Source organism: Entelurus aequoreus, linkage group LG15 (assembly GCF_033978785.1).
Source record: "Entelurus aequoreus isolate RoL-2023_Sb linkage group LG15, RoL_Eaeq_v1.1, whole genome shotgun sequence".
In the NCBI taxonomy this organism is placed as follows: Eukaryota; Metazoa; Chordata; class Actinopteri; order Syngnathiformes; family Syngnathidae; genus Entelurus; species Entelurus aequoreus.
The window spans coordinates 14,113,293-14,135,309 of NC_084745.1; the positions used below are offsets into that span (position 1 = coordinate 14,113,293).

The following is a 22,017-nucleotide window of genomic DNA, read 5'->3' on the forward strand; positions in this document are numbered from 1 at the left end:
ACTGAGGGGCCCCACCATGCAACACACAGAATTTCAGGACTAAAATTTTAAACTCAATGCGGAATTTAACTGGAAGCCAATGAAGACTGGATAAAACGGGGGTGATATGGGCTGTTCTGGGTGCACCGGTCAAAAGTCTGGCAGCCGCATTTTGTACAGTCTGAAGTCTTTAAGGTGCCTTAAATGGCTGCACAAACCAGTAAAATCAAATCAAAGTTTAGCCCTAAATCACAAGTGTCTCAAAGGGCTGCACAAGCCACAACGACACCCAGATCCCATATCAGGGCAAGAAAAAACTCAGGACACAATGAGAAACCTTGGAGGGGACCGCAAATGTGGGGACCCCCCTCCCCCCTCCTCCGGGCCACAATGAAATCACTGGTCTGAACCCACATCCGAGCAAGGAAAAACTCAAAACCCTATAGGGGAAAACACAGAAACCTTGGGAAGGATTGTGGGGACCTCCTCCTGGGTTTTTTGATCGATTGAAACTTTTATTAGTAGATTGCACAGTGAAGTACATATTCCGTACAATTGACCACTAAATGGTAACACCCGAATACGTTTTTCAACTTGTTTAAGTCGGGGTCCACTTAAATTTATTCATGATACAGATATATACTATCAAATATATACTAAAATCATAATACAGTCATCACACAAGATAATCATCAGAGTATATACATTGAATTATGTACATTATTTACAATCCGGGGTGTGGGATATGGAGGGGGGGGGGGGGGTAGGTTTGGTTGGTATCAACACTTCTGTCATCAACAATCAGCATCAACAATTGTATCATCAGAGAAATGGACATTGAAAGAGTGTAGGTCTGACTTGGTAGGATATGTACAGCAAGTAGTGGACATAGAGAGAGAAATATCAGAAAGCATAAGAAAAACATTTGATTATTAACAATCCGGGGAGGGTGTTAGTTTAGGGTTGTAGCTGCCTGGAGGTGTTCTTTTATTGCGGTTTTGAAGGAGGATAGAGATGCCCTTTCTTTTACACCTGTTGGGAGCGCATTCCACATTGATGTGGCATAGAAAGAGAATGAGTTAAGACCTTTGTTAGATCGGAATCTGGGTTTAACGTGGTTAGTGGAGCTCCCCCTGGTGTTGTGGTTATGGCGGTCATTTACGTTAAGGAAGTAGTTTGACATGTACTTCGGTATCAGGGAGGTGTAGCGGATTTTATAGAATAGGCTCAGTGCAAGTTGTTTTACTCCGTCCTCCACCTTGAGCCAGCCCACTTTGGAGAAGTGGGTAGGAGTGAGGTGTGATCTGGGGTGACCGGCTGCAATAGATGCCAAGTGGTTACAGTTAAATACTACCTCTCGTTCAGCGACACAGGAGCACACACACCCACACACATGCCAACCCCCTAGCCCCGACCCCTTCCTTCTCTCCCTGTCTCCTGTGCCGATGTTCTCAGTGGCCTAGTGGTTAGAGTGTCCGCCCTGAGATCGGTAGGTTGTGAGTTCAAACCCCGGCCGAGTCATACCAAAGACTATAAAAATGGGACCCATTACCTCCCTGCTTGGCACTCAGTATCAAGGGGGTTAAATCACCAAAAATGATTCCCGGGTGCGGCCACCGCTCTTGCTCACTGCTCCCCTCACCTCCCAGGGGGTGATCAAAGGTGATGGGTCAAATGCAGAGAATAATTTCGCCACACCTAGTGTGTGTGTGACAATCATTGGTACTTTAACATTAACTTTTAACTTTAATGTGGGTGGATTTTTCTTTTTAAAATGTTTTTCATCGTAGCAATATGGTTGTTAAAGGCCTACTGAAACCCACTACTACCGACCACGCAGTCTGATAGTTTATATATCAATGATGAAATCTTAACATTGCAACACATGCCAATACGGCCGGGTTAACTTATAAAGTGTAAATTTCCCGGGAAACTTCCGGTTGAAAACGTCTATGTGTGATGATGTTTGCGCGTGACGTCGCTGGTTGAAGCGGAAGTATTGGGACACATATACAAACAGCTCTGTTTTCATCGCAAAATTCCACAGTATTCTGGACATCTGTGTTGGTGAATCTTTTGCAATTTGTTTAATGAACAATGAAGACTGCAAAGAAGAAAGCTGTAGGTGGGATCCGTGTATTAGCGGCTGGCTGCAGCAACACAACCACGAGGACTTTGACTTGGATAGCAGCCGCGCTATCCGACGCTAGCCGCCGACCGCATCGATGATCGGGTGAAGTCCTTCGTCGTGCCGTCGATCGCTGGAACGCAGGTGAGCACGGGTGTTGATGAGCAGATGAGGGCTGGCGTAGGTGGAGCGCTAATGTTTTTATCATAGCTCTGACGAGGTCCCGTAGCTAGGTTAGCTTCAATGGCGTTGTTAGCAACAGCATTGCTAGGCTTCGACAGGCGGCACAGCATTAACCGTGTAGTTACAGGTCCAGTGTTTGGTTCGGTGTCTCCTGATAGTAGTATTGTTGATCTTCTGTCTATCCTTCCAGTCAGGGACTTATTTATTTTGTTTCTATCTGCATTTAAGCACGACGCTATCACGTTAGCTCCGTAGCTAAAGTGCTTCACCGATGTATTGTTGTGGAGATAAAAGTCACTGTGAATGTCCATTTCGTGTTCTCGACTCTCCTTTTCAAGAGGATATAGTATCCGAGGTGGTTTAAAATACAAATCCGTGATCCACAATAGAAAAAGGAGAAAGTGTGGAATCCAATGAGCCCTTTTACCTAAGTTACGGTCAGAGCGAAAAAAGATACGTCCTGCACTGCACTCTAGTCCTTCATTCTCACGTTCCTCATCCACAAATCTTTCATCCTCGCTCAAATTAATGGGGTAATCGTCACTTTCTCGGTCCGAATCGCTCTCGCTGCTGGTGTAAACAATGGGGAAATGTGAGGAGCCTTTCAACCTGCGACGTCACGCTACTTCCGGTACAGGCAAGGCTTTTTTTATCAGCGACCAAAAGTTGCGAACTTTATCGTCGATGTTCTCTACTAAATCCTTTCAGCAAAAATATGGCAATATCGCAAAATGATCAAGTATGACACATAGAATGGATCTGCTATCCCCGTTTAAATTAAAAAAAAATAATTTCAGTAGGCCTTTAAAGTTAAGGATTTGTGTGATTTCTGATCGTTTGTGAGGGCACCAAAGAGACTTTTGTGTGACAGCAGCTTGTCGTTGATGTTTTGAATAGAAAGTTGATCCATCGCTCCCTTGTTATGTTTGTTTTATATACAGTACTGCATAGTGTCATGACGTGGACTATGATGCAGCTTACTGCGATGGTTTCGCAGCTTGCTGCGAGGAAGGTTTTCCCGTGGTGCAAACGGACTTGACTGGACAAGGCTTGCAGGTAAATACATGATTTATTCTTACTCGAAAGTTCTACAAAAACAAAAGGCGCACACAAGGCGGAGACACAAACTTGGCGCAGGGTACAAAAACTAACACTTAAACAGACTAAGGACATGAAACAAAAAAAGACACTTACTGTGGTGTGAAAAGTCAAAAACAACAGAGCAATGGCATGAGCACTATGGCATGGACAAAGTAATCATCGGGGTGTCAAGAGTAATCATCGAAGTGTCAAGAGTAATCATCGGAGTGTCAAGAGTAATGTCGCCAGGCTGACTACCTGGCAACTACAGCCTCATGATTAGTGACAGGTGTGTGAGTCCAAATGAGTCAGGTGAAACCAATGAGTTGTCATGGAAACTAAAACAAACCAGGGTGCGCAAACAGGAACGAAAAGAGTCCAAAAACCAACAGAACATAACCAAACAAAACATGACCACAGAACATGACACATAGCACTTTATTTTGTGTTTAAAATGTAGAAAACCTTGACAAAAATATGGACTTTTGTCGAGGCTGAAACACATTTTTTATATTTATATTGTTTCTTATGGAGAAATTTGCTTCACTATACAAAATTTTACATTTACTAACCCTGTTCAAGAACCACTTAAATTTGTAAATCGAGGTTCCACTGTACTTGCTCGTTGATGAATGGCGGCGCGGAGATGTTGATTGGACGTTTTCTTCAAGGACTGTCAATATTTTCAAGTTCTTGGACTCTTGGCAAATTTTGGATGTCAGACACAGAAGTGATTGACAGCAATTATCTCAGCCTCTCTGGGTCAAAGAGGGACAAACGGGGGTTGATGGTGAGCCTCCATTAGCATCCGGGCCCTCAGCGCAACACACTGACAGCTGACACTGACGCAGTCTCCAAGGTGAGCGGGAAGCGGAAACCCCCCCCAGAGTCCGAGAGCCGCGTGTTTGATGCTGTTCTGTTTCCTTTGTGGTTGCAGGCCGTTGCTTTTTCCCAATGTCGCACTTCCCTGACACATGTAGACGTCTTTGACCTTGTCACTGAACAGCACCCCCCTTTCATGGCCTCATTTTTATTTTATTTTATTCCTTCAAGGCTACACTAAAGCGGGATTTTTAATACATGCCAACAAAGTGAAGATGAGGGTCAAGCTGTCAATAATTGGAAAAGTACCTACCAATCAATCATTTTTTTTACATGCTTGTAAATGGCAGGTGCCCCCTTTGAGCTGTGCTGAAAAAGCTTTGGAAGACATTCTAGCAGTAGATAGATATGTGTGTATTTGCCGCTGGCTGACTCTTTGCAATGGTCAGTCAAAGCGTTTCACGCTTGATCGCGCCATCGTGAGTAGGGAACGGACCAGAGTCCAACTGAGTTGGTGTTTTTTTTTCCAATACTGATGACGTAGAACAGTGGTCCCCAACCTTTTTGTATATTGCGGACCGGTCAATGCTTGAAAATTTGTCCCGCGGACCGGGGGGGTAGTAAAAAAAAAAAAAAAAGTTTAATTTATTTATTTATTTTTTTGTCATAAAGAAATACAATCATGTGTGCTTACGGACTGTATCCCTGCAGACTGTATTGATTTATATTGATATATAATGTATATATTGTGTTTTTTATGTGGATTTAATTTAAAAAAAAAAAAAATTTGTGCGGCCACGGCCCGGTACCAATCGGTCCACGGACCGGTACCGGGCCGCAGCCCGGTGGTTGGGGACCACTGACGTAGAACACATAGCATAGTTTAGCCAAAATATCGAAATCTACACTCATGCATATAATTACGTTTCATCAAACATATATTAACGTTTCATCAAACATATATTAATGTTGTTGCCCTAGGGGAAACTGGGTGACACAGGGCACACTGACAAAGCTTAACCTACTCTTTCTATAACAATCTACAAGGTTAATATAGTTAGCTTCTCTTTCCTCCCCTCCATTTATCTGCTTTCTTTTGTATTTCAAGTTATCATTACATATATGTATTGTTGCATTTGAACAATTGTATTGTTGATTATAGAGGTAATTATTGTTATTATTAATCATAAATAGTGCTATTTCTATTGGTATTTTTATTGCTCCATTTGTAGTGCAATAATGTTCATTGTCATGTCTGTATTATTATTTATTTCACTAACTGCTTCTTTGCTATCACTTTTACCATCATATTTGTACATATCCTATTTGATATTGTTGTTGTTGTTATTGTTATTGTTGTGTTTGCTGTTGTTATCGCCCTGTTGTCCCCACAATTTCCCCCCCGGTCTTTCTTTTTTTCTCTTTCTATCCCCTCCTGCTTCGGAACGACTGCACCAAATAATAATATAAATGCATTTAATAAAGTCAAATACAAATAAGGCAACAAGAGAAGTATCCCACACTTCTCTTTTGTAAAGTAAATTTGTAAAACCAATATGGGAATCTACATCTATATGATTTGCCTGAGAAGCTGGACAGGACAAAAAAAAAAAATATATATATATATATACCGTATATATATATATATATATATATATATATATATATATATATATATATATATATATATATATATATATATATATATATATATATATATATATATATTTTTTTTTATATTATATTTTATATATTTATATATATATATATTAGGGATAGGGATAGGCATTTATCGGCCGATAATATCGGCAGGCCGATATTATCGGCCGATAAATGCGTTAAAATGTAATATCGGAAATGATCGGTATCGTTTTTTTTTATTATCTGTATCGTTTTTTTTTATTTTTTATTTTTTTATTAAATCAACATAAAAAACACAAGATACACTTACAATTAGTGCACCAACCCAAAAAAACTCCCTCCCCCCATTTCTTTCTGTTATCAATATTCTGGTTCCTACATTATATATCAATATATATCAATACAGTCTGCAAGGGATACAGTCTGTAAGCACACATGATTGTGCGTGCTGCTGGTCCACTAATAGTACTAACCTTTAACAGTTAATTTTACTCATTTTCATAAATTACTAGTTTCTTTGTAACTGTTTTTATATTGTTTTACTTTCTTTTTTATTCAAGAAAATGTTTTTAATTTAGTTATCTTATTTTATTATTATTTTTAAAAAGTACCTTATCTTCACCATAGATGGTTGTCCAAATTAGGCATAATAATGTGTTAATTCCACGACTGCATATATCGGTTGATATCGGTTGATATCGGTATCGGTAATTAAAGAGTTGGACAATATCGGAATATCGGATATCGGCAAAAAGCCATTATCGGACATCCCTAATATATATATATTTAAAAAATAAAAAAATAAAAAAATAAATAAATCAAATCAAATAAAAAAAAATATAAATATAAATATATATATATATATATATATATATATATATATATATATATATATATATATATATATATATTTTGTGATGCTAAAAAATATTGATGTAATCAATATTGTTCTTTTTGTCTATCTTCTTGTTATGGGACATTCATCCTCCGCTGTTGCCATTTCTAATATAAAGTAGTGTAACATCCGCGTGCACTTACTGCTGACTTGTTGTTTGTCCCGCGGGCCAAGACCAGACTCTGGCATCGGCTGACAGACATCTGGCCCAGAACCATACTTGCCAACCTCCTGCTTTTCCCGGGAGACTCCCGAATTTCAACCATTCTCCCGAATTTCTCCCGATTTCCACCCGGACAACAATATTGGGGGCGTGCCTTAAAGGCACTGCCTTTAGCGTCCTCTCTCACCTGTAAAGGAGACTATTATATATCTCTCCGTTATCCATAGGTTTATCTATAACCCATAAAGTAGGCAGGCACGGAGCTATTTCTCAGCGTGTGTTTATTCCAGCCAGCACGTTAATACACTGACACACAACATCCGGATTCCCATCATGCATTGCTTCAAAACTATGGCAAGTAGTAATGTCCAAAAACATAACAGAGACAAAGAAGAGACATGGCGACGACGAGTAAGAAGAAGAAGTTCCAAAATGATTGGAAAAAAACAATTTCAGTTCTTCCAGGACAGCTTGAAGGGGGAGGGGTATGCTGCCTGCACATTTTGTAGATCAGACTTCTCCATTGAACACGGTGGCCGAACGGATATACTCATTCATGAACGGATTATTTATATACAGTATATAAAGGTCTCAAGGTTGGCAAGTATGCCCACAACACCAGGCGTTATTTACTTATCAACAAAGAGCATGCAAATAAATCATGCGGGCACATGTGTTTATTTGCTGGCCAGGGCAAATATATAGAAATATATTGTCATTATGGAGGCGCACCCCCTCCTCCTTTGCAAACATCAATTTTGATTTGAAATATGGATGAAAAACGTCCCCATACAGTGTGTTCCTGCCAGGATGCCCTCCGAGCTCACTTTTTCTAGTGCATACAGCCTTCTAGGACATAGATTGGTGGCAGTGTGTTATGTGCACATGTCAGCGTGCAGCATGGACGTGTTAATGAGGTGAAAATGTCGTACGACACAACACAGCCTAAGGGGACCGGTGGCTTTCCTTTACGTGCTGCTTGGAACTGGTTGTACACTGCAAAATGTCAGTGTTCAAAAACAAGGAAAACAAATACAAAAATTAGGGGTATTTTACTTGAACTAAGCAAAATTATCTGCCAATAGAACAAAAAAAATTGGCTTGTCAAGACTTTCCAAAACAAGTAAAATTAGCTAACCTCAATGAACCCCAAAATACCTTAAAATAAGTATATTCTCACTAATAACAAGTGCACTTTTCTTGATAGAAAAAACAAATATGAGACCTTTTTTCTCAGTATGTTGAAAAATATTCTTAAATTAAGTAAATGCTAGTGCCATTATCTTGACATAATGATATGCGCTCGGCATTACATTTCTTGAAACCAGCAAACTTATACTAAAAGCTAGTTTATTTTTTTTAATGGAAAGGCAACAAGGCAACCGCTTGTTACTCTTGGGGTCTACGAGCCGCTCATATATATATATATATATATATATATATATATATATATAAAAATATATATATATATTTACGGCCCGGCCCATTTTTTTTTTTAATTGTCATTTTGAAGAATGTACCTGAATGTGCATGAACTATTTCTGTTTAAAATGGTTAAAAATGTCAAATGTTTAAATATTAACTGTCAGTTTACTGTACTGTGCCAAATGTACTACTATAAGAGTACATATTTTCTATTGTTTCATTGAAAATAAAACAGCAAAGTCCATTTGGCTGTCATCTGTTTCAATTATGAGACACAATTGTGTCAAAGTCATGATTTTTTTTATTTCATGCTTGAAATAAGAAATGATTACTTTGAAAAAGTAGTTTTATACTTGTGAGTGTTGATGACACAGCTTTGCAACAGTTGATATTCTAGTTTCAAGCATGTTTTACTCAATATAGGTCATCAAATCTCAGCAACAAGCTGTAATATCTTACTGAGATCATTTAGGACCAAAACACTTAAAACAAGTAAAACACTCTAACATAAAATCTGCTTAGTGAGAAGAATTATCTTATAAGACAGAAAATAAGCAAATATCACCCTTATTTGAGATATTTAATCTTACGTAGATTTCAGTTTTTGCAGTGTTATATATTTTTTTTTTTTTTTTTTTTTTACTGTGCTGGAGTTCTTTTGTGGTCCAATTTCTGACCTTCAGTGTTCTTTGTTTGGAATTAGCATAATTTAGCTATCTTTGACGTGATGGAACAGGCAGAGGAGATGACATCATCCTTATTATTGCGCATTATTCCCTGCAGCGTGGATGTACAGTCCGGCTGCGAGCTTGTCAGAGACTAGTGGACACGCAACCTCCCCCCAGGGCGACGTCTCCTTTAGGTCGGCGTGATTTTACCTGGCAAGGTGTTGTCTGCTCCCATTAGGCGGCCAACCAATCACGACTAATCCGGACATATTACCTCCAAGCTGCGCAGCCTGAGAGCTTTTATGACATGCTTTCACAAGAGTCTCTCTCCACAATGGCAGTAATGCATCTCTGCTCTGCATATTCATTTAAGGGAGTTGTGGAGTGGCTAGTAAGTGCGTCTTTGAGGAAAAGCAATATTTCCCTTTTCATGAAGCAAACAAATTGTGTTTGACTCTTAAATTAAAAAAAAATCAAGGCGACGGCGCAGCAAAGAAATTGTTGTGGATTTTAATGTGCGTGTTTGCAGGCAGTGTTCTTTTTTTAATTCATCTGCCTGCTTTATGATGCCATCTGTTTGTTCTTCCGTTGGATTTAACTTCCATCTTATTCATCTTCTCTTCCGTGCTGAGTGCAACCAACGTCTTCCCTGCAGGAGCGCCGTATGCACATTTTTATGATATGTTTGGATCCTTACAGAATTAATTGTTACATTTGCACTTGATATAGCATGGTATACAAAACCCAAAACCAGTGAAGTCGGCATGTTGTGTAAATGGTAAATAAAAACAGAATACAATGATTGGCAAATCCTTTTCAACTTATATTCAATTGAATAGACTGCAAAGACAAGATATTTAATGTTCAAACTAAGAAACCATTTTTTTTGTGTGCAAATAATCATTAACTTAGAATTTAATGGCAGCAACGCATTGCAAAAAAGTTGGCACAGGGGCATGTTCACCACTGTGTTTCATGGCCTTTCCTTTTAACAACACTCGTTTGGGAACTGAAAAGACCAATTTTTGAAGCTTCTCAGGTGGAATTCTTTCCCATTCTTGCTTGATGTACAGCTTAAGTTGTTCAACAGTCCGGGGGTCTCCGTTGTGGTATTTTAGGCTTCATAATGCGCCACACATTTTCAATGGGAGACAGGTCTGGACTACAGGCAGGCCAGTCTAGTACCCGCACTCTTTTACTCTGAAGCCACGCTGTTGTAACACTTGCAGAATGTGGCTTTGCATTTTCTTGCTGAAATAAGCAGGGGCGTCCATGAAAAAAAAAGTTGCTTGGATGGCAACATGTGTTGCTCCAAAACTTGTATGTACCTTTCAGCATTAATGGTGCCTTCACAGATGTGTAAGTTACCCATGCCTTGAGCACTAATTCACCCCCATACCATCACAAATGCTGGCATTTAAACTTTGCGCCTATAACAATCCTGATGGTTCTTTTCCTCTTTGTTCCGGAGGACACAACGTCCACAGTTTCCAAAAACTATTTTAAATGTGGACTTGTTGGACCATGGAACACTTTTCCACTTTGCATCAGTCCATCTTAGATGAGCTCGGGCCCAGCGAAGCCGGCCGCGTTTCTGGGTGTTGTTGATCAATGGCTTTCGCTTTGCATAGTAGAGTTTTAACTTGCACTTACAGATGTAGCGACAAACTGTAGTTACTGACAGTGGTTTTCTGAAGTGTTCCTGAGCCCATGTGGTGATATCCTTTACACATCGATGTCGCTTGAGGGATAGAAGGTCACAGGCATTCAATGTTGGTTTTCAGCCTTGCCGTGATTTATCCAGATTCTCTGAACCTTTTGATGATATTACGGACCGTAGATGGTGAAATCCCTAAATTCCTTGCAATAGCTCGTTGAGAAATGTTGTTCTTAGACTGTTGGACAATTTGCTCACGCATTTGTTGACAAAGTGGTGACCCTTGCCCCATCCTTGTTTGTGAATGACTGAGCATTTCATGGAAGCTGCTTTTATACCCAATCATGGCACCCACCTGTTCCCAATTAGCCTGTTCACCTGTGGGATGTTCCAAATAAGTGTTTGATGAGCATTCCTCAACTTTCTCAGACGTTTTTGCCACTTGTGCCAGCTTTTTTGAAAAATGTTGCAGGCATCAAAATCCAAATGAGCTAATATTTGCAAAAAATAAAGTTTTCCAGTTTGAACGTTATGTATCTTGTCTTTGCAGTCTATTCAATTGAAGTGAAGTGAAGTGAATTACATTTATATAGCGCTTTTTCTCAAGTGACTCAAAGCGCTTTACATTGTGAAACCCAATATCTAAGTTACATTTAAACCAGTGTGGGTGGCACTGGGAGCAGGTGGGTAAAGTGTCTTGCCCAAGGACACAACGGCAGTGACTAGGATGGCGGAAGCGGGGATCGAACCTGCAACCCTCAAGTTGCTGGCACGGCCGCTCTACCAACCGAGCTATACCGCTCAACTTATATATGAATATAAGTTGAAAAGGATTTGCAAATCATTGTATTCTGTTTTTATTTACCATTTACACAACGTGCCAACTTCACTGGTTTTGTGGTTTGTAGATCCTGCTCCAAAGGGGCTGTATATAATCTGTATACGAAAGTATAGTCAAACTATAAAAGCACTTGGGGAGTACAGATTTCCGCCAGGTCTTACAGCATCTCCCTATAGTAAAGTATCTGTTTTATACAATCCTAAATCCAAGACATGATTTTGATGAGGATTGAAGAATTTTATGGAGAACTCTATCAAAGCAGTCAGTCAGTAGACCTTCAATTATCCATAGACTCAGAAGAAATTCCAGACATCACATATTGGGAGGTGCAGCATGCAGTCAAAAACATGAAACGAGGGAAAGCACCAGGACCAGATAATATTTTAATTGACACAATTAAAGAGGGGGAGGATGTCATTGCTAAGGAGCTGGCGAAGTTATACACAGCTTGCTTACATCAGGGGAAAGTGCCAGAGAAGTGGAAAGAAGCTAACATGATCATCATTTTCAAGAAAGGGGACAAGAGGGACCTCAAGAACTACAGACCTATTAGCCTTCTTTCAAACATATACAAGTTGTTTACAAGAATTCTGACAAATCGAATGGAAAATACACTTAATAGCAACCAACCCAGAGAACAAACAGGGTTTAGGAGTGTTTTTTCTACCATGGACCATATTCATACATTGAATCAGATCAAAGAAAAATGCCAAGAATACAACAAACCACTTTGTATGGCCTTCATAGACTATGAAAAAGCATTTGATTCGGTGGAGACACAGTCGGTTCTAAAAGCTCTGCAAGATCAAGGAATTCATCATAAGTACATTAACTTACTCAAGGACATCTACACAAACTGCACTACCACAGTTACGCTGCACAAACCAAGCGAGAAAATCCACATAAAGAAGGGTGTCCGACAAGGCGATACAATTTCGCCTAAACTGTTTACAGCTTGTTTGGAAGGCATATTTCGCTCTCTGGAGTGGGAGGATAAAGGAGTTGATATCAACGGTGACAAATTTAATCATCTGAGATTTGCAGATGACATTGTTGTCTTGGGAGAGCAAATCAGTGAAGTGGAAGATATGCTTAAAGACCTTGCAAATGCCAGCAAATGTTGTGGATTGAAAATGAATATGAAAAACAAAACAAAAGTTATGGCAAATTCCATGGTACCTCATGGACCTGTGACTGTTAATGGAAATGACATTGATGAAGTTAATGAATATATCTATCTGGGGCAGCGATTTAGCCTGAAAGAAAAGAGTCAAGAACAGGAGATAGGGAGGAGAATCAGATTGGGCTGGTGCCAATATGGAAAACTGAGCAACATCATGAGAGGAGAAATACCGTTAAGCCTAAAAAGAAAGGTCTTTAATCAATGCGTGTTACCAACCATGACATATGGAGCTGAAACCTGGGCATTGTCAAATAAAATGGAAAAGAAAATAGCAGCAGCACAACACAACATGGAAAGAAATATGCTCGGAATCACATATAAAGACAGAAAAACAAAGGAATGGGTGAGAACACAAACGCAAGTCCAAGACATTATGAGAACTATCAAATTCAGTAAGTGGAAGTGGGCTGGACATATCAGTAGAACAGATAATAGATGGACTTCCCTAATGACATCATGGAGACCCATGGATGGGAGCAGAAATAGAGGAAGACCAACAGTGAGATGGCGAGATGAGATAGACAAATATTGGGTAACAGTGCAGTGGCAGGGAGCAGCTAGAGATCGTTCACTATGGCAGAAACATGCTGAGGCTTTCGTCCAGCAGTGGACTGACAATGGCTGATGATGATGATGAAATCCAATCTGATGCGATCTGCCGCACAATATCATCTATTGTTTCTTATTCCATTTCTGACATTTCCTGAACGTTTCCTCAAAATTCACCTATAACTTTTGGAGTAATGCTGCTAATTAACTAACTGCAAAAGAGATGCTGGTGAATACATAATTTCTGGAGACGGAATAAGGGGTTCAAGGAGTACTGTGTGGGTGTGTTTGTTGGTCACATGGGCATACGTGTGTGTGTGTGTGTGTGTGTGTGTGTGTGTGTGTGTGTGTGTGTGCATTTACGTGCTGGTGGAGGAGAGGACAAGCTTGGGTGCCATATTCTTTGTTTACTGCTCTATTTTTTGCTACTTTGTTTCATCATATTTGTAACATCTGTTGGGCATCTGATTTAATTATTTTATGACATTGAGTTATTAAATCCACTTAAAATCACTTTAAGCTTTATGTTTCTGTGTAAAGTGTGTCTTTCAGAACAAAAACATGTCCATGTCTCAAACAATCTAAAAGGGAAAGGTTGCAACAACATAAATGTACTAATATATTGATATAATGAGATACACAGTTAAGCATGGCATGAACATTTTTGAAATGCTATTGAAATGCACATTCAAGCTGAGTTTTTTTTTATTTTCATACCAATTGTTAAAAATAATAAATGCAAAAAAATTATAATAAAATTATATGAGTTACGATGTCTGACATCGTAACTCATATAATATAAAACACTCAAATCTCAAACCAGCCACGACCATTTAAATATATTAAAACAAATCTAATCAGTGCTGGAGCCCTCCCAAAACAACACAATTTTAGCATGTAACATGCTTTTAAAACTTTTAGATAATAAATATTGTATGAAGAATAATACAGTACAAAATAATGAAATAATAATGTTCAGAATTTACCTTGGGAGCTGACTTGTGTTGGTGTTACCTCCAGGCTGCTTCTCCTTCGTGAACCAACAGGAACTGTTATTGTTGTTTATGTTGCACACGGACATCTTTCAGTGACGGACCGGAGGTCAGAGTTTGACGGAGTTGTGTCTGTGTGCCCAAAAAAAAATACTCAATCATCTAATTTGTTAAGTCAGGACTAGACAAAACAAACTGAAATACGTCCAATACAGCAGTGGCAGCTTTTTCATATTTTCATGGATAAATGTCCATCCTGGCTGCGCTTTCAAGCGATGTGGACTATGCTAGCAACTTAAAGCATTACAAGAAACTGAGGTACAGAAAAAAAAAAAGATTTGTTTGTTGTTGTTTAATGTTTTTAATCACTCCTATGGATGTTATTATTATAATTATTATTTTTTTATACTAATGTTGATATTATTAATGTATTCTTGAGTCTTCTCAATTGCTGTGTGGCTTGTCAATTGCTATTCGGAGTGTTGCGGGGCTAGGATTGGTTTGGAGTTGGGATTGTTCTATAGAGCATTATTTTGTTGGACTGGTTAATATTCTGTGGGATTTTTGTATATGAAAGAAAAAAAACGAAAAAAAAACTACATGTCAAAATACTCGTACATTGGTGTACGACTATACTTCAAAAATGTGTCTCACCAACACATTCTAAAGGTTTAAACTGTTTGTAACTTGCATGGGTAACTTACACATACTGTATGTGAAGGCGCCATTAATGCTGAAACGTACATACAGGTTTTGGAGCAACATATGTTGCCATCCAAGCAACGTCTTTTTTATGGACGCCCCTGCTTATTTCAGCAAGACAATGCCAAGCCACGTGTTACAACAGCGTGGTTTCGTAGTAAAAGAGTGCGGGTACTAGACTGGCCTGCCTGTAGTCCAGACCTGTCTTCTAATGAAAATGCGTGGCGCATTATGAAGCCTAAAATACCCCAACGGAGACCCATGACTGATAAACATCAGCTTTCATGGATTTCTACAAAGCGCATACTTTGTTGTTTAGATCAGGTCCACACAGGAAGCAGTTGCAAGTGCCAGCAGGTAAACAAGCTAAAAATCCAGAAGCTCCACAAACTGATTTTGCTCAGATTTGACCAGACGTGCTTGTCACTACTCCTCATATTTGCCATTTGATTCAATTATTTCATGCTATCTTACTGCTGTGACATCCACTCATTAAATCCACTTGAAAAGCACTCTGGATGTAATGTTTCTGTACAAAGTGCATCGTTCAAAACGAGGAAAAAAATCCAATCCTACCTCATAGGCGATCACAAAATGTTGTGGTGATGCGGTTAAACATTCCAAAGCTGCAGTTGGTTGTTGTTGTTTTTTAAAACAAATTAAGCGGTGTGAGAAATTTCAAGTTAAAATAATTTATGGGGTGCCATGCACTGGAAACAAAGTCAAACCGTCTACATTAGCAGGGAATTATTATGATAAAATCGTATTGAGAAACAAAGACTTCTCTTTTGAACTCGTAATGACTCTCCGATAAAACAGTCATTGCTGAAGCCAGAGGTCAAACACACACACTTTTACCCACAGACCAGATGACACCGTGTAATTGGTTGCTTATTTATTGACAATTTAAGAGCAGATCAATTAAGGTAATGAGTCGTTTTGCTCATTTGGGAACCTGCAAGTCGTTACAATGTAAAAACATGTCATCAATAGACTTCATTCAGCTCACTTTTCGATCTGGTATTTTGCCCCGGTTTTCCTATTTTGTCATGGCACACTGCACATAACAAACTAGTCCTTGGGTCCAATAAATGGAGTGTTCAAAGAAAGAATCCAAATGGTAGAGGTAGTAGTTTAGTTTAGTTTACTCTTTATTTGAAGGGACAATGTGTTGTGTTTACTAAGTGAGGTGACGGCAAACATACATATTATATACATTAACTATATATATATAATAATCAAACTATACAAATAAACAATAGAGTGGAGTGTGAACTAGATCCAAAAGTGTATGTGGTGTAAGGCTATGTGTGTAATTTAGCTGAAGTGTGTGTTACCAAGTGTTGCACGAGAGAAGAGGAAGTCCAGGGCAGGCAGGTGATCCGGGGCGATAGAGAACGGAACGGAGGTCTGCAGTAGGATGATATGACAATGAGACACGGAAGGGAAAACAGACAGAGAGAGAGCAGGATTGCACCAAGCAGGATGATCGCTTACTATACGCCGATTGAAGACTATATTCCGGCGGCGGCATGCCTGGTTGTCCACGCTACTTCAGGCAGCTACTTCATTAACGGCAGGTGTGCTGAAAGACGATTGCCGCCAGCTGTGGAGGTGCGTGGCCGCGGTCTGCGCGGTGCATGTGGGGGCGTGTCCCGCGGTGCTTGCAGCGCGCAAGGATGAGAGAGCTCACGTGGGCGTGGCCCGCGGTGCGCTCGTCATGAGGCACAGATGAGGACGCATTGGAATGCGCCCTGGTTGTGACACAATGCACAGAAACATTAAGCTCAAAGACAGAAATGTTCTGCACCATCCATCCATCCATCCATCCATTTTCTACAGCTTGTCCCTTTCAGGGTTGCGGGGGGTGCTGGAGCCTATCACAGCTGCATTCGGGCGGTAGGCGGGGTACACCCTGGACAAGTCGCCACCCCATCGCAGGGCCAACACAGATAGACAAACATTCACACTCACATTCACACATTATGACCAATTTAGTGTTGCCAATCAACCTATCAACCAGGTGCATGTTTTGGAGGTGGGAGGAAGCCGGAGTAGCCGGAGGGAACCCACGCAGTCACGGGGAGAACATGCAAACTCCACACAGAAAGATCCCAAGCTCGGGATTGAACTCAGGACCTTTGTTTTGTGAGGCACATGCACTAACCCCTGTACCACCGTGCTGCCCTGTTCTGTCCCAGATTATAGCTAAATAGTTAATTTCCATCTGCAGTCCCTGGCTACCTAAATTAAAGAGATACAAAAATTCCGCAATAAAATGATAACAATACAATTATACTATAGCATGTAATGAAATTAAGAAACGTCATAAAATACCTTTTCATTACCACCACACCTCATTTACATCATCACATATAGACAATACATGCTCTTGTTCACATCTGTCATCATTTGTAAAAACAACCATGATGACAGACACACCTCACAGCTTACAATAACATCTTCTCATGCATAAATATAATACACATTAAGTTGACATGTCAATCATAGTGCGCACCTCAGTGACCATGTGAGCAACTTTGATTGCTCCAAAGCCACTTTTTAACTTCAATTGTGAATGATGAGTAATCTGTTAAGACTTTTCAAGTTTGTTGTGAGGTCGTTCCATTCCTTTATCGCTTTATATGAAAAGGCTGATTGTGCAAAAGAGGTTTTACATCTGGGTACAGTACACTGCCCCCTGGTGGAGGCTCGTGCGTTTCTAGTTGTCACAGCAGATGTAAACTGGACAAAGTGCTTAAGTGGCGCTGGTGCAGTGTTATTTAGGTTTCGATGGGCCATTCGTATTGATGCTAATCTTTGAATGTTAGCAAAATATAACAATCTATATTTTTGGAGAAACATGTGCACAGAACTAATGGAGGCGGAGAGATAGATACGTTTGTGACAGGAATAAAATGAAAAATAATTAGGATTTTTTGCCGATATCCGATATTTCGATATTGTCCAACTCTTAATTGCCGATTCCGATATCAACCGATACCGATATATACAGTCGTGGAATTAATACATTGTTATGCCTCATTTTGTTGTGATGCCCCGCTGGATGCATTAAACAATGTAACAAGGTTTTCCAAAATAAATCAACTCAAGTTATAGAAAAAAAATGCCAACATGGCACTGCCATATTTATTATTGAAGTCACAAAGTGCATTATTTTTTTTAACATGCCTCAAAACAGCAGCTTGGAATTTGGCACATGCTCTCCCTGAGAGAGCATGAGGAGGTTGAGGTGGGCGGGGTTAAGTTGGGGGGGGTAGGGGGTAGCGGGGGGTGTATATTGTAGCGTCCCGGAAGAGTTAGTGCTGCAAGGGGTTCTGGGTATTTTTTCTATTGTGTTTATGTTGTGTTACGGTGTGGATGTTCTCCCGAAATGCGTTTGTCATTCTGTTTTGGTGTGGGTTCACAGTGTGGCGCATATTTGTAACAGTGTTAAAGTTGTTTATACGGGCACTCTCAGTGTGACCTGTATGGCTGTTGACCAAGTATGCCTTGCATTCACTTGTGTGTGTGAAAAGTCGTAGATATTATGTAATTGGGCCGGCACGGCCCCAATATTGTTGCCTGAGTGGAAATCGGGAGAAATTCGGGAGAACGGTTGCCCCGGGAGATTTTCGGGAGGGGCACTGAAATTCAGGAATCTCCCAGGAAAATCGGGAAGGTTGGCAAGTATGACTGGGAGACGCAACTACTCTGTACTTCTCCCTACGTCCGTGTAAACAATCCGTACAGCTGCGTTTTAAAAAGTCATACATTTTACTTTTTGAAACCGATACAGATAATTTCCGATATTACATTTTAAAGCATTTATCATCATCATTATCATCATTATTATTAGAGATGTCCGATAATATCGGCAGTCCGATATTATCGGACATCTCTAATAATAATGATGCAGCTGAGATAGGCTCCAGCACCCCCCAAACCCCGAACGGGACAAGCGGTAGAAAATGGATGGATGGATGGATAATATAAATAAAGGAAGCATGACATCTTTGGATTCACTGTAACTACAGTAGAAATGAGAAATGTTTTATGCCATTCTGTGTGAGATGTTTTTTCTACTGTTGCTGTAGTAAAAACTAAGCGCAGGTCGCAGTGTTATAATGAGCTTGGAAGGACGTGCAAAAAGTGCTCACTGCAGCCACTAAACACGAGCTGAATCATCTTTTTTGTTGTTGTAGATTTTCCATGCATCTGGCAGAGAGTTAGCAATGTAAACAATATTGTTGCAAATTTTGCACAAAATGGTGAATGGATTATAGTTGTATCGCAAGTTTCTACCTCCAAGGTACTCTGACACCATTACCACATTCACATACCGTATTTTTCGGAATATAAGTCGCAGTTTTTTTCATAGTTTGGCCGGTGGTGCGACTTATACTCAGGAGCGACTTATGTGTGAAATTATTAACACATTACCATAAAATATCAAATAATATTATTTAGCTCATTCACGTAAGAGACTAGACGTATAAGATTTCATGGGACTTAGTGATTAGGAGTGACAGATTGTTTGTATAGCATGTTCTATATGTTAGAGTTATTTGAATGACTCTTACCATAAAATGTTACGTTAACATACCAGGCACGTTCTCAGTTGGTTATTTATGCCTCAAATAACGTACACTTATTCAGCCTGTTGTTCACTATTCTTTATTTATTTTAAATTGCCTTTCAAATGTCTATTCTTGGTGTTGGGATTTATCAAATAAATTTCCCCCAAAAATGCGACTTATATATGATTTTTTCCTTCTTTATTATGCATTTTCGGCCGGTGCGACTTATACTCCGGAGCGACTTATACTCTGAAAAATACAGTACTGATAATCAGGGGCAACTGAGGGTTTAGTAGCCTGCTCAAGGATACTTCAACATTGTTACAGGGGGACCGAGGATCGAACCCCCAACCATTAAGTTAGGGGCCAACCACTTTACCACCTGAGCGAAAAACAGAAAAACTTAGCACTTTTTGAAACGAAATAAGCTGATGAAGCTGACAATGTTGAAAGTTGTAAAACATGTTCAATGTTACTATGTTAGCTTTATAAAAACGCACAACCCAGTGAATCATGTGCACTTTTTTCTGTGCACAGAGAATCGGAACAATTGTCAAAGGAATAATTTTACACCTTTGGGAAAAATGTGCTGCCTTAGAAGTTACTCACTTTGGCTTTTGTTTTGCTTGAAGAGATAAACACAATGTTCTCAACTTGTTTCTTATCTGTACTGTACACACACACACACACACACACACACACACACACACACACACACACACACACACACACACACACACACACACACACACACACACACACACACACACACACACACACACACACACACACACACACACACACACACACACACACACACACACACATATATAATTCTCTATAGCCGTACCATGTGCGGATAAAGCGAGAGTAGACAAGTGTGTGTGTGTGTGTGTCCAACACACACACTAAGTTAACTTTCGGTTTGACATCTCCACTAAGGCGGGGCAGCAAGGTTGTGTGTAGACTAGAGCGACCATTTTCAGAATAAGTGCCGGACTTTAGACAGCTCGGTCTTCTCTCCAGCGCTGGTGTTGCTACAGTTTGTATTTAGCCCTTTTTGTAAAGTAAATTGTTCATCTTTAATTCTCCAAACCTTGATTTATTCAGACAGCCTTTAGAATAAATTAATCAGAAAGGATTCTTCCCTGTTTAAATGTATCAAATTGACTTAAAGGGAACTGCACTTTGTTTGTAAAATTTTGCCTATCATTCACAATCCTTATGTAAGACAGTCACACATGTTTTTCTTGTTTTATGCATTCTAAGTCATAAATAAACACTAGCAAAAGTCAGCTCACAATGGAGACAATCTGATTTACTCTATTTCGCCAATAAAGCGCTCTAAACACCATCTAGAATCCTCCATCAAGGTTTCATATTCATGCTGTAAGTATACATGTATTGTAGTAACAACCACATTCATAATAACATAGAATATTTACGTACTTTGCTCATTTTAACCATACGGCGTATTCATTTCACAGAGGCATCATAACGTTCACTTTTCCCTTCAACAACAACAACAACACTACTAATCATGTCAGATTTCATGAGAGCCAATAACAATTACTTGGGGACAAATGATGATCCATAATCTTATATTTTTGAGCCCGAACATAAAGAGGATGAGCTACGCATTTTAGAAGCTGCGTGCTAAACAGATCCAGCTTTAGTGAAACACTAAGCATGTAGCAGTGTTACTAAGTGCTAAACAAGAAATACAAACTACAAACAACATAAAACAAAAACTTACCGTACAACGTCTGCTCTCACTGGGATGCCGACTAATGGGATGTTTATATATTCCCGTTTAGATGAAGAATTAATCATAATCTTCACAAAGAGTTAAAAAAGGCGTGGCAAAAAGAGTGTTTTCTTCTCATCTCTGGGTTGAAGTTGAATGTCAAACTTCTCGATGTATGTCCACATCCTTCTATTAGCCAATAAAGCGCTCTAAACACCATCCAAAATCCTCCATCAAGGTTTCATATAAACGCTGTAAGTATATATGTAATGTAGTAACAACCACATTCATAATAACATATAATATTTACCTATTTTGTTCATTTTAAGCATACAGCGGTGTATTAATTTCACAGAGGCATCATAACGTTCACTTTTCCCTTCAACAACAACAACACTACTAATCATATCAGACTTCATGAGAGCCAATAACAATTACTTGGGGACAAATGATGATCCATAATCTTATATTTTTGAGCCCGAACATAAAGAGGATGAGCTACGCATTTTAGAAGCTGCGTGCTAAACAGATCCAGCTTTAGTGAAACACTAAGCATGTAGGAGTGTTACTAAGTGCTAAACAAGAAATACAAACTACAAACAACATAAAACAAAAACTTACCGTACAACGTCTGCTCTCACTGGGATGCCGACTAATGGGATGTTTATATATTCCCGTTTAGATGAAGAATTAATCATAATCTTCACAAAGAGTTTATTTTCTTATCATCTCTGGGTTGAAGTTGAATGTCAAAGTTGACCAAATTAACGATTAATGTCCAC

The 22,017-nt window shown here is 39.4% G+C and overlaps 1 protein-coding gene across 1 annotated transcript in view; it reads right to left on the reverse strand.

Annotated features, from left to right (window-relative positions):
• Nucleotides 1-22,017, reverse strand: part of LOC133629853 (cadherin-6-like) — a 679,023-nt gene that overhangs the window by 273,804 nt on the left and 383,202 nt on the right. Inside the window, exon 7 of the mRNA XM_062020899.1 lies at nt 14,201-14,338. Coding sequence (XP_061876883.1) covers nt 14,201-14,295 — 95 coding nt within the window. The 5' untranslated portion in view covers nt 14,296-14,338. The remainder of the gene's footprint in view (nt 1-14,200; nt 14,339-22,017) is intronic.